This window comes from Eptesicus fuscus, chromosome 6, assembly GCF_027574615.1.
Source record: "Eptesicus fuscus isolate TK198812 chromosome 6, DD_ASM_mEF_20220401, whole genome shotgun sequence".
NCBI classification, from domain to species: Eukaryota; Metazoa; Chordata; class Mammalia; order Chiroptera; family Vespertilionidae; genus Eptesicus; species Eptesicus fuscus.
The window spans coordinates 86,594,863-86,609,076 of record NC_072478.1 but is presented as its reverse complement, the minus strand read 5'-3'; the positions used below and the strand labels follow the sequence as shown (position 1 = coordinate 86,609,076).

At 48.3% G+C, this 14,214-nt stretch overlaps 1 protein-coding gene across 1 annotated transcript in view; it reads left to right on the top strand.

The window, feature by feature from the left end:
* The window catches only part of SH3TC2 (SH3 domain and tetratricopeptide repeats 2), a 49,714-nt gene extending 43,695 nt beyond the window's left edge, over window positions 1-6,019 (top strand). Inside the window, exons 15-17 of the mRNA XM_008152181.3 lie at window positions 1,533-1,683; window positions 3,400-3,596; window positions 5,186-6,019. Of these exons, the coding sequence (XP_008150403.2) occupies window positions 1,533-1,683; window positions 3,400-3,596; window positions 5,186-5,377 (540 nt within the window). The 3' untranslated portion in view covers window positions 5,378-6,019. The remainder of the gene's footprint in view (window positions 1-1,532; window positions 1,684-3,399; window positions 3,597-5,185) is intronic.
* The last annotated feature ends 8,195 nt before the right edge of the window (window positions 6,020-14,214 follow it).

Here is a 14,214-nt window from a genome sequence, read left to right as displayed (position 1 = left end):
AATGCTCCAAAAAAAAAAAAAAATGGCAGTTTTGAGCTTATTTTATACATTAGAATCAAAGGAGGAGGCGTAAGGGAATACATGAAATCAGTTGATGGGAGATTAAGGGGACAGGAGAAGGCCAAGCAGGAAAATCTCTGGGATTGGATAAAAAGTAAAGCAGAGAGACACATGTTTCTTTTACATTGGTGGGTACAGGATAGTTCATATTTGCAGCACATGAGATGGTATTGGGGGAACAAGATAACAATGAGGAGTTCTGTGGTCTTCTAGTTTTTAGATTGTCTGGAAAAGGAGATTACCCTGACATTTCAAAGGTATGTTATCCTAGATGCAAAAAGACAATAGACAGACTCACTTAAGGTTAAGATTGACCTTTGCCAAGGAACCTACAGGCCTAGGATGTGACTACCGCTATGACCCACTTTTAGTGAGCAATTTTTATGTTCAGACCATCCATGTGGTTACTTTTTGTTTCTGAGTTTGTAGGGCTCCCCATGCAGGCCTCCCCTGAGTGTGTAGGATATGTGGCCCCTTTTTCTCCACACCTTGCTCATCCAGTGCCCACATACTTTCGCTCTCTTCAATCTGGCAGGCTCTCAAAGAAGGAGCTGATGAACTCTGTCCTTCTCAGGCTTGGAGAACAGGCCATAATAATTACATCTCTCAGGTGCCTGGTGCTTCACAGTGTGTAGCACACTTATCTGTTTACCAGAATGCTCCCAGGAACCCCTGGAGGCAGGTGGGAGATGGCTGGCCCATGGAGGAACACATCTGTTTTACTATGTTTTTATCAAGTATAACACCAGCTCATCAAACCCACGATTTCACAGACATCGCTGCAAAGAATGAGACAATATAATAAAAAGGAGTTGATTTAATAAATAATACTAATAAATAAATGTCTAGATGTTAAGCAGATATCTCAAAAATCATAATTTTTATCACTGACTGAAGTTGTAAACATTATCTTCTTTGATCCTAAAATCTCACTTATTCACATATTAATTCATTGGCTTGTTCAGTTGATTAATCACTCATCAGACATGTGTGAGTCACCCACTATGTGCCTGGCACTGAACAAGGAACATGACCCTGACTATTGAGGGGCTCATTGTCATACGCATTTTTATAGATGAGAAAACTAAGGCTCAGAGAGATGATGTGACCTGCCTAACATTCTGTCATAATAAAAATAATAGAAGTGACCATTGGTTGGGCACTCTCATCCTACAAACATATGTACTTTGTAGATTAGCACTGTGGGTGCCGAGGGAGCACATGGCTGGGAGGTAACTTTCCTGCTCTCCGTTTTCCCAAACTTAGGAGGCCCGATGACCTCTAGTCCTTCCACCTGTAAGAGCAACCAAGAGCCAGGACCGAGAAAGTGAGCTGAGAAAACCCATGTGTGGACGACCAAGTCCCTTAGCTTTAGTCGCTACCATCCCCCAACCCAGCAACGTGAGCCTCCTGGAGTATGGTGCACACGGGTCATTCTTGGGAGACTGAGATTCCTATGCCTCTCTTCCCAGGCGGGGGCCGTCCCTTTAGCGAGGAGGATGAAGGCCGTGAGAACCGAGCTCCGGATTTTCAACAAGCTGACTGAACTGCAGATCAGCCTGGAAGGCTATGACAAGGCTCTGGAGTTTGCTACCCTGGCAGCCAGGCTCAGCACAGTCACAGGTAGGTGGTTCTGCACTGAATGGGCAGGGCAGACCCCCCCGCGTGCGCCGCCCCCCCACCCCCAAGGGGGTGCAAGAAGGCGGCCACAGCACAGGCTCTGGAGTCAGACTGCATGGGTTCATGTTCTAGATCCAATTTAGCTAAGCGAGCGGCTGGAGTCTCAGGATTAAAAGTAGCACCCACCTCATACAGTTGTTGTGAAGACCAATGATTGTCCACATAAACCTTCAGCACGTCCTCGATTAAGTGTGACCTGTGTGGCTCTAATTCTTAGATTATCATGGGTGCTATTTCCCAGCACAGGGCAAATGGTATTTTATTCTATGCCTGGGCATTGCCTTGCAGCAAAGAAACTGTGCCCTAAATGTTTAATTGGTTGATTCTGAGTCAAATGCATGTTTTCCTCCAAAGAATTGAAATGTCACTGAAGGTCAGAATTCCATTAACTTAACTCACCCTGTACCCCAAATAGTAGAAATTTACCACAAAAGTTAGTGGGAAACAATCTAAGTCACTAAAACAGAAAGAAGGGAGACTAAAAAAAAGATTTTTTTAAAAAACCCACTTTTGGAATGCTGGTGCCTGAGGGAAAGCAGGTTTGGTTAGAGGTGATTAGATGTGGAGGCAAGTGCAGTCTTCCCTGAGGATGCCAGAGGAGACTTCTGGGCATGCTCAAGGGCATGGGATGTTGATGCTACTGGACATTATTGTGTCTAATTGCACTTCAGAGCTCTCTCTCTCCTCCTCCTATCTTTTTCTTTATGCAAAAAACCCCTGAGCGGCTGTCTGCTGATCTCAGGAGATGCCTCGGGGGCGCCAGGCAGTGCCTCTGGGCGCACTCTTTATCCTCCCATGGGCAGAGCAGAAGGGAGACTGTTTTCCACCCTTTTATGCTTCCCTGTGGCTGCATTTGTCCCTATCAGAATTATCTCTCCCTTGGATTTTCTATTATAATTTGGGCTTTTGGCTCTTTAAATCTTAAAAGTGATGTTTTTAGATTGCATCAAACAGCCACCTTGCAAATATGCCACTCCACCCCCTTCCCCCTGCTCCCCAAACCACCCATTGGAAGCCTTTGTTCTCTTTAAAAGGCCACTTTGTTATTGAAACAACAAACCCACCCAAAACCAAAACAACAAGATCTAGGCTCCCTAGAGCAGAGGCTCCTTAGTGTGGGTTACTGGAGAGCAGGCCTCTGTGGCTTCCTGAGCTGGTGAGGGACAGTGCTGACCGCTGCTGCTGCAGCCCAGAGCCCTCAGGACAGCCATTGTGCTGCGCTGACAAGTGTTATCTCATTGTAAAGAATCCGTAGCTGTTTCAGCAAGCTCATCTTGTCACCACGCCCTGCACAGGAATTTGGAAATAATTATTTCCCAGAATCTCAAGAAGGTGACACCTGTAATAAGGAGAATGTTTCCTTCAGGAATCATTCCAGGAAATCTTGACCATTGCACTCTCAGACAGCTCTGTGTCTTCTTTTGTAGCACTTATCCCGGGTGTAAATTTACTTTAGCTTGTGGGATTATAGACGGAATGTTTGTGTCCTACGAGACAGTAGCCCTCTTGAGGGCAGGGGCCTGTTCTGCTTTGTTCCTCATGTCCCGAGCACAGTCCCTGACCCCTAGCAGACCTCCACAGACTTGTGCAGAGTGAACGAGGGGACGAGTGATGGGAAGCGCTGGCTGCCGGGGTCTTGCTCAGTCTTCTGATTCCTAGGAGATCAGAAGCAGGAGCTGGTGGCCTTCCACCGTCTGGCCACGGTGTACTACTCCCTGCACATGTACGAGATGGCCGAGGACTGCTACCTGAAGACTCTGTCCCTCTGTCCGGCATGGCTGCAGAGCCCCAAGGAGGCCTTGTACTATGCAAAGGTATATTGTCGCCTGGGCCGACTCACGTTCTACCAGCTGAAGGTAAGAGTCAGGCTTCTAAGATCAGGTGAGGGTTGCCATTCAGCCATGTTCTTCCCGGACCCTGAGCCTTTAGGGTAGAGCTGAGATGGCCCCGAGGGGGAGTCCCATCTCAAAGGGTGGGGACTGACTCCTCCGGGGACCAATGCTCCTTCGCCCCCATGGAGAGCTCATAGGTGCCTCCCATCTCTGAGGGCAGATGATAGCTCCTCTTTCTCCTTGCTCTGCTCGGATTCCCGTGACCACTTTATCTATCAGGCACGATGGACACGATGCCTGGTTCGAGAGCCTGTGAAAATATATGAGACCCAAAGCAAAAGCTCCAAAAGAAAAAGAAAAATTAACGCTTACCTGTATGTCTACAAGATGTTATAGGTTAACTAGTCCATTGCAACTCACTTACAAAGTTACGTAAACTACATTTTAGGAGAAATCTGGGTACAGGCTAATATGTTTGAGGAGTGGGGTCATCGAATGCCAGCAGGCCTAGGCTTGTGGAAGGTCTTAGTCCTGATTCTCCTGTTGGCTCTGCTGGAGTTGAACCCAGGGCTTGCTTTCCCCGCCTCTTCCAGAACTGTGGGGGTGATCTGAAACTCTGTTCCACTTCGGGCTCCAATCTTGTCCCCAGTCATTGGCTTCCCTTTGCCAGAGCTCCAGTCTGCTCCAGCATAAGTCTTCATCTCTTAATAAGGTGGCTTCCGAGTCGCCTGTGTTTGGTCCCAGGGGATCCTCAGGGCAACTCTGCTGTCCTTTTCTTCTTTGCCAGATGGTTTCTGGCCTGAGTTGATTATTGAGTTATGAGGGTTGATGGGAACCAGACATCCCTTGTTGAGTCTCACCCGAAGCAGATCTGTGCCTCATCCCCACTCTGTAGGGAGGGAGGCCTGGGCAGTGGAAGCCCCTAGCCATCGTGCCTCTGCCCACAGCTCCCAGCAAGTGGCTCAGAGACAAAGTGCATGATGGGATTGTGTCAGTTAAAGGCTCTACAGATGCCAGGGGAAGAACTCAACTCCAACTTGCTTAACACGTTAAGTGCCCAGCCTGTTTTGTCTTCCGGACAGAAAGTATAGTGTCACCTACCGGTGACTGACTGGGCACTTAATGTGTTAAGCAAAAGAGGCAATTTGTTGGCTTAAATAACGGGGAAGTTCAGGAATGAATTCAGTTTCCCATCATGCATTCCCTGTCTCTCTCTATCTGTTGGCTCTGTATGCTTCTCCTTCCCCATGTTTCTTAGTCCCCACCCCCACTACCCCCCATTGGCAGGCCCAAGCCCATATCTAAAAGGGTAAGGGACCATTTTCTCTGCTAGGTCACACTGGAAGGCCTTGGGGAGGGACTGGGATATGTCAGCCTGAGTCATTTATACCTTCCTGAAGCACTGTGCCAAGGGGATGCTGCTTTGTGATTGGCTGACCCTGGTTAAGGTGCCACCCCTGTGCCTGGGGAGGAGGGGAGGAGTTCCCCCAGGAACCAGGAGAGGGATGAAGGTATGTGGGGCAGACACAGCTAGGGCTCCCAGCGCCGCCTCCCAGCCTCTCCTGGAAATGCTGCTAATGCTGTCTCTTCTTTGCCCTGTGCCCTGGGGTTAGGATGCCCACGATGCCACTGAGTACTTGTGGCTGGCCCTGGCGGCAGCGGCCCTGCTGGGTGACGAGGAGCTGCAGGACACCATCAGGAGCAGGCTGGACAGCATCTGCCAGAGCCCCCTGTGGCTCAGCAGCCCTTCCGGGCGCTCCGCAGAGAGGGCGCGGTGGCTGAGTGGCGGGGGCCTGGCCCTCTGAGGAGAGCTGGCCCAGCTCTGACCAGTTGCCATGCCAGAAGTGCCTCCCTGCCTTAGGCTCCTGGACACTAATTGGAGGGTCTAAGTCATCACCCGGCCCAGCCCCTCATTTTACAGGGAGAAGAGGGGGTCATTCTGGGCTGGCCACACAGCGGTGGGAGATGGAGCCGGGAGAGAAGTCTGGGCTGTGGGTCCGGCGCCTTCCCAGTTGACGGAGGCCCTTCCACACAGCTGGCCTCGGAAATGCACTTTGTTGACACACGATTCTCCTGGAGAAAATGAGAAACCGTGCCCGTGGGAAGCCTCGCTCCTTCCCCCGGGAAATCAGGAACTGGCCGGGAGGAGGCAAGCGATTGGACTTGGCTGCCTCACTGACTTTGCTCAGGGAAAGACCCCTCCCTTTGCCCGTGGAGGGGCCTGGGGAACGGCAGGTGGGAATGACCATGCTCTTAGTCCAAAAGACGCAGCCTCAGAATGGCCCCTGGAAGGCACAGGCGTGGGGTCGAAGGCAGGTTCACTGTCTCCATTCTAACCCCGAGGCTCTGCTTCTGCCCACCCCCCCCCCCCACCCCCCGCTCAACCCCCTGGAAACCAGAGGAAGCTTCCCAAGGGCCAGGATATAAAAGTCGAGCCCCAAGAAAGCTATGACGTAGATGACATGTAAATAGTGTATATTATTAAATATTGCCCATTTGCATTTGCACAGACATTTGTCTCCTTTGTCATAGGGAGAGGGGAGAGGGGAGACCTGAAGGCTGGGTGTCATGATTTCAGGGCAGCTCCCTGACAAAGCATCTCTATTAGTATCTGTCGCCGCATGGTGACACGCGCAGTGGCTGGGAGCATCATTATCTCAGTTTCTGTAAGAGGGCAGGGATCCAAGTGTGACCTGGCTCAGGGTGGCTCCCAAGGCTACGGTCCAGGTGTCGGCCATGGCTGCAGTCTCCTCAGGCTCAGCAAGGGAAGAATCCACTTTCAAACCCACTCACGTCATGCTGGCTGGAGGCAGAGCCTTGCTCGCTGTTGGCCAGGGCGGCCCAAGCTCCTGGCTTCATCAGTGAGTGAGCGAGAGAGGGAAGTCACAGGCTTGGTACAACCTAACCTCAGAAGCAACATCCACTTATTTTTGCCTTTTCTGTTCTTATAAGTGAGTCACTAGGTCCAGCCCACACGAAAGGGAGGGTGTGCATCCCGGGAGGCGGGCATCACTGGGGGCCATTCAGGAGCTGCCTGCCCCCATTGTGCTGATCCAGTAGGTCTGGGAGACGCCCAGGAATGTGCATTTTAATGAGCAACTCCAGTGACCCTGATGCAGGTGGTTCACCCTCGCCCTCAATGGTGGGAACACACAAGAAGACCCAGCCCTGGGCTCCCCACCTGATGCCCAGCAGCTTCGATTTTGCTGCCAGACCCTCTGCCCTTAATTTCTAGCTTCCTGGGCCAACCATATGGCTGGTGGTGTGTTGGGATGGGAAGCGGGTGGTGAATTGAATCAGCGTTGCATCCTTTAGTCACCAAGCTTGCCTACACGCCATACCTCTCATTTTCTCTTAGGAGCGTGCTTGGTTGTCAAAACACTCTCCACAGAATATTCTTCTCCAGGAAGGAAATGAAGTGGCCTCATCCACTACCATGTAAAATAGATGTGGTTTTGTTCCCATCACAAACCATAAAATCCCCAGCGGGGAGGGAAGCTGTGGAGGAGGCTAGCCTCCCACGCAGAGACCTTTCAGCAACATTCCTGGGAGCTGACCAGGGGCGTGTGCGTCTCAGAGCTGCTGTGCATCTGACAGGTGAAGAAGGCTTGCTTGGCCCTCGAACAGGTGCCGTGACCATTCGCCATCTGACTCAGGTTACAGACCCTCGCCCCTTCCCACTGACCCGTCACTCCTGGACAGATGCCAGTTTCTCTCACTCTGACAGTGTGATTCCCGTAACTGCAGCAGGCCTCTGGGATTGGCTGGTGGGCATACAGAGGGATGTGACGGTACTTAATGTTATTTCAACGTTGTGTGAGGATTTTACTTTTCCTGAGCCACCACATTTTACCTTTGGCTCACAGTGGGCTTATGATCAATTGAAACATCACACATGACCGTCTGCTTGACCAGATCTTTCTCAATTGCTACATATGAAATTTATATACATACATATACATATACATATACATATATACATACATATATATATATGTATATGTATGTATATACATATATATATTTAAGTGATATAAACTGAGTGGCCAGATTATTATGATCTCTGAACGCATAATAATTTGGCCACTCAGTGTATATCCTATATAATAAAAGGCTAATATGCAAATTATCCCCTCGACCAGGAGTTCGACCAGCAGGCAGGCCGGCCAACCGCCCATGTCCCCTCCCCCTGGCCAGGCTGGCCAGACCCCACCCATGCACAAATTCATGCACCAGGCCTCTAATATATATACATATATATATATGTATACACACACACATATACATATATATATGTGTATATATATATATGTGTGTGTGTGTGTGTGTGTGTGTGTGTATATACACACACACACACACACACACACACACACACTGAGTAGCCAGATTATTATGCATTCAGAGATCATAATAATCTGGCCACTCAGTGTATATATATTTAAGTGAAGGCCATTAGATCTACCCATTTTACATTTCATTGGGAATTTTGGTTAAAATTTTTTGATTCTGTGCACTTTGATTCACCTGTAAATCTGCTAAGTCTGCTTCTAACCAGCTCAGCTATAAACATGTTCAGCGCACTTGCAAAGACAAGGGTAGAGGAAAACATTGCACTGTGTCATTGCAGGGACTACATCCTATCTGCAAATTGCTCTGCTGAGATAGTTTTAAAAGTGTTTAAAAATTCCATTTAAGAAATGTGGGTGACTATCCCCCTTGAAATCCTGTGGAAGCTGTTTTTCATGACCCACAGAGGGGGAAGTGGTGACTGGATCTGGTCTTCATAAGCAGGTTTTATTATACATATACTGTATAGTAACCAAAGGTGATTCATTTAAACTTGTGTGGCCTGCCTGGCTCCTGGCTCCTTGTGTCTAACCCACATAAACAACAAGGGAATTACAACATTGTGGAAATCCCTGTAACATTTTCTCAGCTCCCAGGTTTATTACTTCCCTATTTAACATTGTTAATGCTCTGAAACCCAATATGGCCTTTATCTTTTTCTTATTTATTTTTCCATTATTTCAAGATGTTTTTATGCCGTGTGTGTGTGTGTGTGTGTGTGTGTGTGTATGTTTCGTAAGGGGGGTGGTTTCAGAATGAGGAGAAAAACAGATCACCAGGGGTGGGGAAACCTGGATTCGGGTCTTGAATTTGACATTCAATTGCAGTGTGACCTTGTGTAAGTTGCTTGACCTCTGTACCCCTCAGATCTCTGGTCTCTAATATAAAAAGTATTATCACCTGTGGGTTCCTTTTCAGCAAAGTGATTTCCAAATCCTATGAGCAGGAAGAGAGATTTGTATCTGGGAGACGAAATCATTTGCTCCTATGGCCCAGTTTTGTTCTCTTCTTTTTACAGGTGACTAAACTAGGAAACAGAAAAGTGATTTTCTCCCAGTCACACGGGTGGTTAGCACCCTGCCTCTCATGCCCCAAGGACTTACTGCACTAACGGAGGGTTCTCTCCTGCACAGTGACCTTCACGCTTCCATGCACATGTGCGTGTGAGTATGCATGCGTTTAACACTGTGCACGCCACCTGGATAGCCACTTGCCAACCCTTTTCTAAATTGATTTACTTCCTTTACTCACATAAATTAATTCTATAAAAGAAAATCTTGCATTGCTTTCCATAGTAGGATTTATAAACAAAAACGAATGCATTGAAAACAAAACAATCCACTAAACTCAAACTAGAAGCTGTTGCCAAGACAAGTGCCCAGCTAGGCTCGGTCGGGCATTATGTGAAAATAAGAAGATTGGCAAGTGGCAGGGAGCGTGGAAGACAGACCACTCTTATCCTCCTGGAGCCGCCAGAGAAACGGAGAAAGCAGTGCCAAGGGCTGCCCTCCCCGCCAGGAGAGTCAGTGCTGCTCAGTGCCAAGCCCGAGCATGGGCATGCGCGTCCCACCTCAGGGAGAGGGAAGGGGCAGGTTAGGTAAAATGAATGTGATTCAGGAGGAGGAGCACTGTGTTGGGAGCCAGTCACGGAGTGTGTGGGACTCAGGGAGGGAATTGAACTCGGGCACGGGAGTGAGGGCATCATGGAGGGCTTCCCGGAAAAAGTGACATCTAAGCCGAATCCCGAGAAAGAGATCTGTCATTCTGACTGCAGGCCAGGGGGTGGAGAGGGCCTGGCATTTTCTGAGAAGAGCCGCAAGTTCAGCAAAGCTGGAGCCGAGTCAAGGAGGTAGGGAGCGGACGTGAGAGGAGAGGTTGGAGGGGGCGCTGGAGACAGACCAGGAGGGGTTCAGCCTTCACCCTGAGGGTGAGGGGGAGCCACAGAAAGGTTATAAGCAGGAGAGAGAGTGGTCAGATTTGCGCTTTGGAAAGATGAGCATGAGAATGGGCTACAGAGCAGCAGGAGGGAAGGTGGGAGACTCCTGAGGATGTGGCTATGGCAACCCCAGGCAGTTATTTTGGACCGCAGGGGACTGGAGGATGGAGGCTGCTGGCATCCTGGCTCTGAGAACATGCAGTTGGTTCGCATTCCTCTAAGGGGTGTAGTCTCCCCAGAGAAGCAGAGACAGGTGGCTGCGTAGGGCTGGGAAGGCTCTGCCCAGCTGGGACGTGGGATGGGGCAGAGGTGGGACCAAGGATAACATGTGGCTGAGAATCAGTCATGGGGCTGCTCAGCTTAGTTTCCCAGGGGAGACTGTGGGGGGTGGTAGGAGGGAAGGACGCTGTGCTAAAAATTATTTTCAAGGTCGGAACGCCAGCTCCCATTCTAGTGCTGCCTTGGCTCATTGCTGAGGGCATTGAGGTAGCTCACGGGTGAGTCCCCTCCAAGTGAGCCTCCATACGGGATAGGAGAGGATGGCTGAGGTCACACGGGCAATAACAATCAGGGCCTTTGCTAACCTATGGTGTCCCATCTTTGTGCGAAATCAAGAGTAGCCCCAGTAGGGGGCAGTAATGTCTCTCCTAAACCGTAGATCATTTCTAAAGAAAGTACAGTATTTAATAGCTCTGCATCAGCCTACAGCAGCAGCTTTCAGACCTTTTTTTCCCTCTTTCCTTACTGTGACACAGCAAGAAATGCTTTTACATTGGATCCTCCTATGCATATCACCACGTAGTCCCTGCAACACGAAATGGACTTTGATATATTCTATTCTGTTCTCTTCTATCCTGCCTTTCTCTGACTTGTCTTCTATCCTGTAATTTTTTTACATTCTACTCTAATTTAAAAATGTCCAGCTACTGACCTTCTAAATTGATTTCTAGATTCCTAAGCTGCAGTTTGAAAAGCACTGACCCGGAGGGAGGCCTCTCAGAAAGCATAGGAAGGCTGCGGCCTTTGTTCCTTCTTGTCATTTGACAGACAACTTTGCTGAGACCAGAGAACATGTACAGATCAAAATTAAAATAACGATTTATGCTGTTGAATGAATATTATGCACCAGGCCCTGCTGCAAAATCTTTCCGAGGACTCTCCCATGTAATCCATTTTGAGGAATACCATTGTTTTTCTCTCCACTGAAGTTTAGAGGATGGAAGTGGCTTAAGTCCACAGTTAGTAAATGGTCGAGGTGAGAGTTGAACTTACATTTTCCTGATGCCGGAACTAGAGCTCTAACCCATTACATTATACGTGTCAGGAGACAGATGCTATCACCAGTGTGATCACAATAGAAGCAAGATTAAAACTTGTTTCCTCAGCCTGGAATATTGGGCTGAAATCAACACTGTGGTTCCGGTGGGTCAAAAAATAAAATAAAAATGAATTCCTCCAGAAGGGATTGGAGAGACCTGATTTTTCTAGGTCTTAAGAAAAATATGGAGTTTATCGGGTGTCTTAGTCTAGAAAAGATGAGTAACCATTTTTTTCATGACTGGAAAATGAAGGACGAACAGAAAGTTTATATAGTGACATAGTGGTGATGGGTCAAAAACAAATTATAAATTAGATTTTGAAGATTCCAGGTGAGGAGTAGGGTGAGTAAAGGGAATTTGCAAGAGACCCAGAGCGAATAGCAGAAGGCAGTGACACCTGAACAGTGAGGCAGCAGGTGGAGCCCCGTGGGTCTCACTCGTCATGGTAATGTGGCTTGAATGACAGCGACAGGAAGGAGGTCACAGGCGTGAGAGAATCACCTACTTTTGATATCATGGGAAAGCTGGCAGGGACACCATCGCCCTCCAAAGTTGTGTGTAAAACAAACAGCCTGTAGAAGCCCGTGTTCATGCCAGGGTGCCTTAAAAATCCTCACGCATAAGTAGTGTTAGAAACTGTCTGTTCCTTATAGGATTCAGGAATGCTTATCTATTCTCTTACTCTTCCATTTTATTTTTATTCGAAATTCCACCTTTTTACCACCACTGATGCAAAGGATTTTTGCGATAGGTACTCTCTTCCATTTCTGATTCTAACCTTTTAGATCTCGAGTATGATATTTAAACACGATGTACATGACTTTCAACCGCGTCACCTTTCTTGCATGGGCCAAATATTGTGTGAGACGGTGATATTTTTGTTCTTGATCTTGCTTGTAAATTGAGAACGTTGGATGTTTGTTCATCTGGGGATAGATTGGACACCTGCTTCGTAGGGATGCTCAGAGGCACACCCCGGCTCCTCTGTGCACGGTACCAGACAGCGGCGACAGCAGCCGCATCGGCTTTCCCCCGGGGGAGCGGCGCGGGCCAGGCTGAAATAACAGCTGCCTGGTAATCCTGGTGACCAAACAGCTACTTATTCATGAAGCAAAACAAAACAGACTTTTGTCTGGCCCAGAACATGTAGCTTTGGGACTCTAGTGGGTGGAGGAAGGACAGCCAAGCAAAGGGATGAGTTGGAGGATTTGTATCTTCAGTTGTTTGAAAGTCCTAGGGGGTTATCGAGACAGATATTCTGACCCTCTTCCAAGTCCAGTGATATTCTCTTCTTCCCTTCCCTTCCCTTCCCTTCCCTTCCCTTCCCTTCCCTTCCCTTCCCTTCCCTTCCCTCCCTGCCCTTCCCTTCCCTGTTATATAAAAATCTGTCTGTCTGTCTTTCTCCTTGTGTTCTTAGATCAGGGTCTTCTGTTTGCACAGAGATCCCTATACGTTTCTTCTAGGGCACTTATCACAGTTCATAGTTGTACTATCTGTGATTTTTAAAAGATGACCCCTGCACCCCACCGAGATCGGAGGCCTCATGAGAGCAGGGACCTTGTCTGGGTCACTCACCACTGCATTTCCAGAGTCGAGCCCAGTGTCTGACACACAGCAGAATCTCAACAAAGATTTGGTTAATACAAAAATGAATGCAACTTTGGAGTCAGCTCGTGACCCCTTTTATCACTCATGAGAGGGAGAAAGTATTAAAACCATACTCCACCTGCTTTTTGCTCATGAGTGACTAGAAAATTGGGTGATATTCCCACTCATAGCAGCTGCTCAGTAAAAGTCTATTAAGAATAATAAGCTTCATTTTCATTTGTTCAGATTGAGTTGCTGTAGATGCGCTGGCCTCTTTCTAATTTCCACAGAGGGAGCAGTTCTGAGCAGTTAGGACATGGTATTTCCCTGAGCACTGCCCGCCACTAGGCGCTATGCTAATAATCCACCTGCAGCAATGGCGAGACCCTCCAGACAACCCTGCACAGAGGTGTTACTCTCCCACTTCTCAGATGAAGGACTCAAGGCTCCAAGTGGTTAACACACTTGCAGAGACTCAAAACCAGCTCTTGCCCTGCCGGTGTGGCTCAGTGGTTGAGCACCAACCTATGAACCAGGAGGTCATGGTTTGATTCCTGGTCAGGGCTCGATCCCCAGTGTGGGGTGTGCAGGAGGCAGCCAATCAATGAATCTACCTCATCATTGATGTTTCTACCTCTCTCCTTCTCACTTCCTCTCTGGAATCAATAAAAATATATTTAAAAACACACATACAATAAGAAACAGTTCTCTCTGACCTGGAAATCAGTGCTTGATTTAGGGTATAAATTATACGGGGATAAAATAATGAAATAAATAAATATGCCCCCAGCATGACCGGAAATAGAGAGAGGGACCCCATGAGGGTGGGATTCCACAGGATGCATGGCCTCCAGGAGGTACTGGGTCATTCTTTCCAGTTCTAACATGAGCTGTCGTTCCAGCGCTCTGGGATGACCCGGCCAGGCCTTCACAGCATCCCAAGTTCTCTCTCCAAACCATGTGGCCAATCCCTAAGGAAAATAAAAAAGGACCTTTCTTCCTGTTGTTTGACTTCAAACTGGGGTCAAAGGCCATAGGCTGGTGTGAAAATAAATAAAGGCCCTGAGCACACAAAGGCCATTCTGAAGCCGGCCCTCCCTGTAAACACGGGCCTTCCTTTCCTCGGCCTGGAGCTTCCAGGCCCTTCCCCGGGCCCACCGTGACCTCACTTGGCCTAAGGTCCTGGTGGCTGCGGCAGGGCCTGGTGGTCTTGTGGGAAGAGATGAGGGGCTTCTGAGGGGAGTTGGAGGGAAGTGGCTAAGTCTTTAGATTCTCTGGGAAAGAAAACGTGTGCGTGTATATGCCCCCTGTTGGACAACTTGCGTATATGCATACTCAAGTTTATAAATTTTCCTTTCCTAACGGGTGTGCAGCACACAATTCACAAATAACCATAAAATAGAAATGCTTTTATTGTAAATTTCATATAGGCAATTGATTCTAAGACAATGGA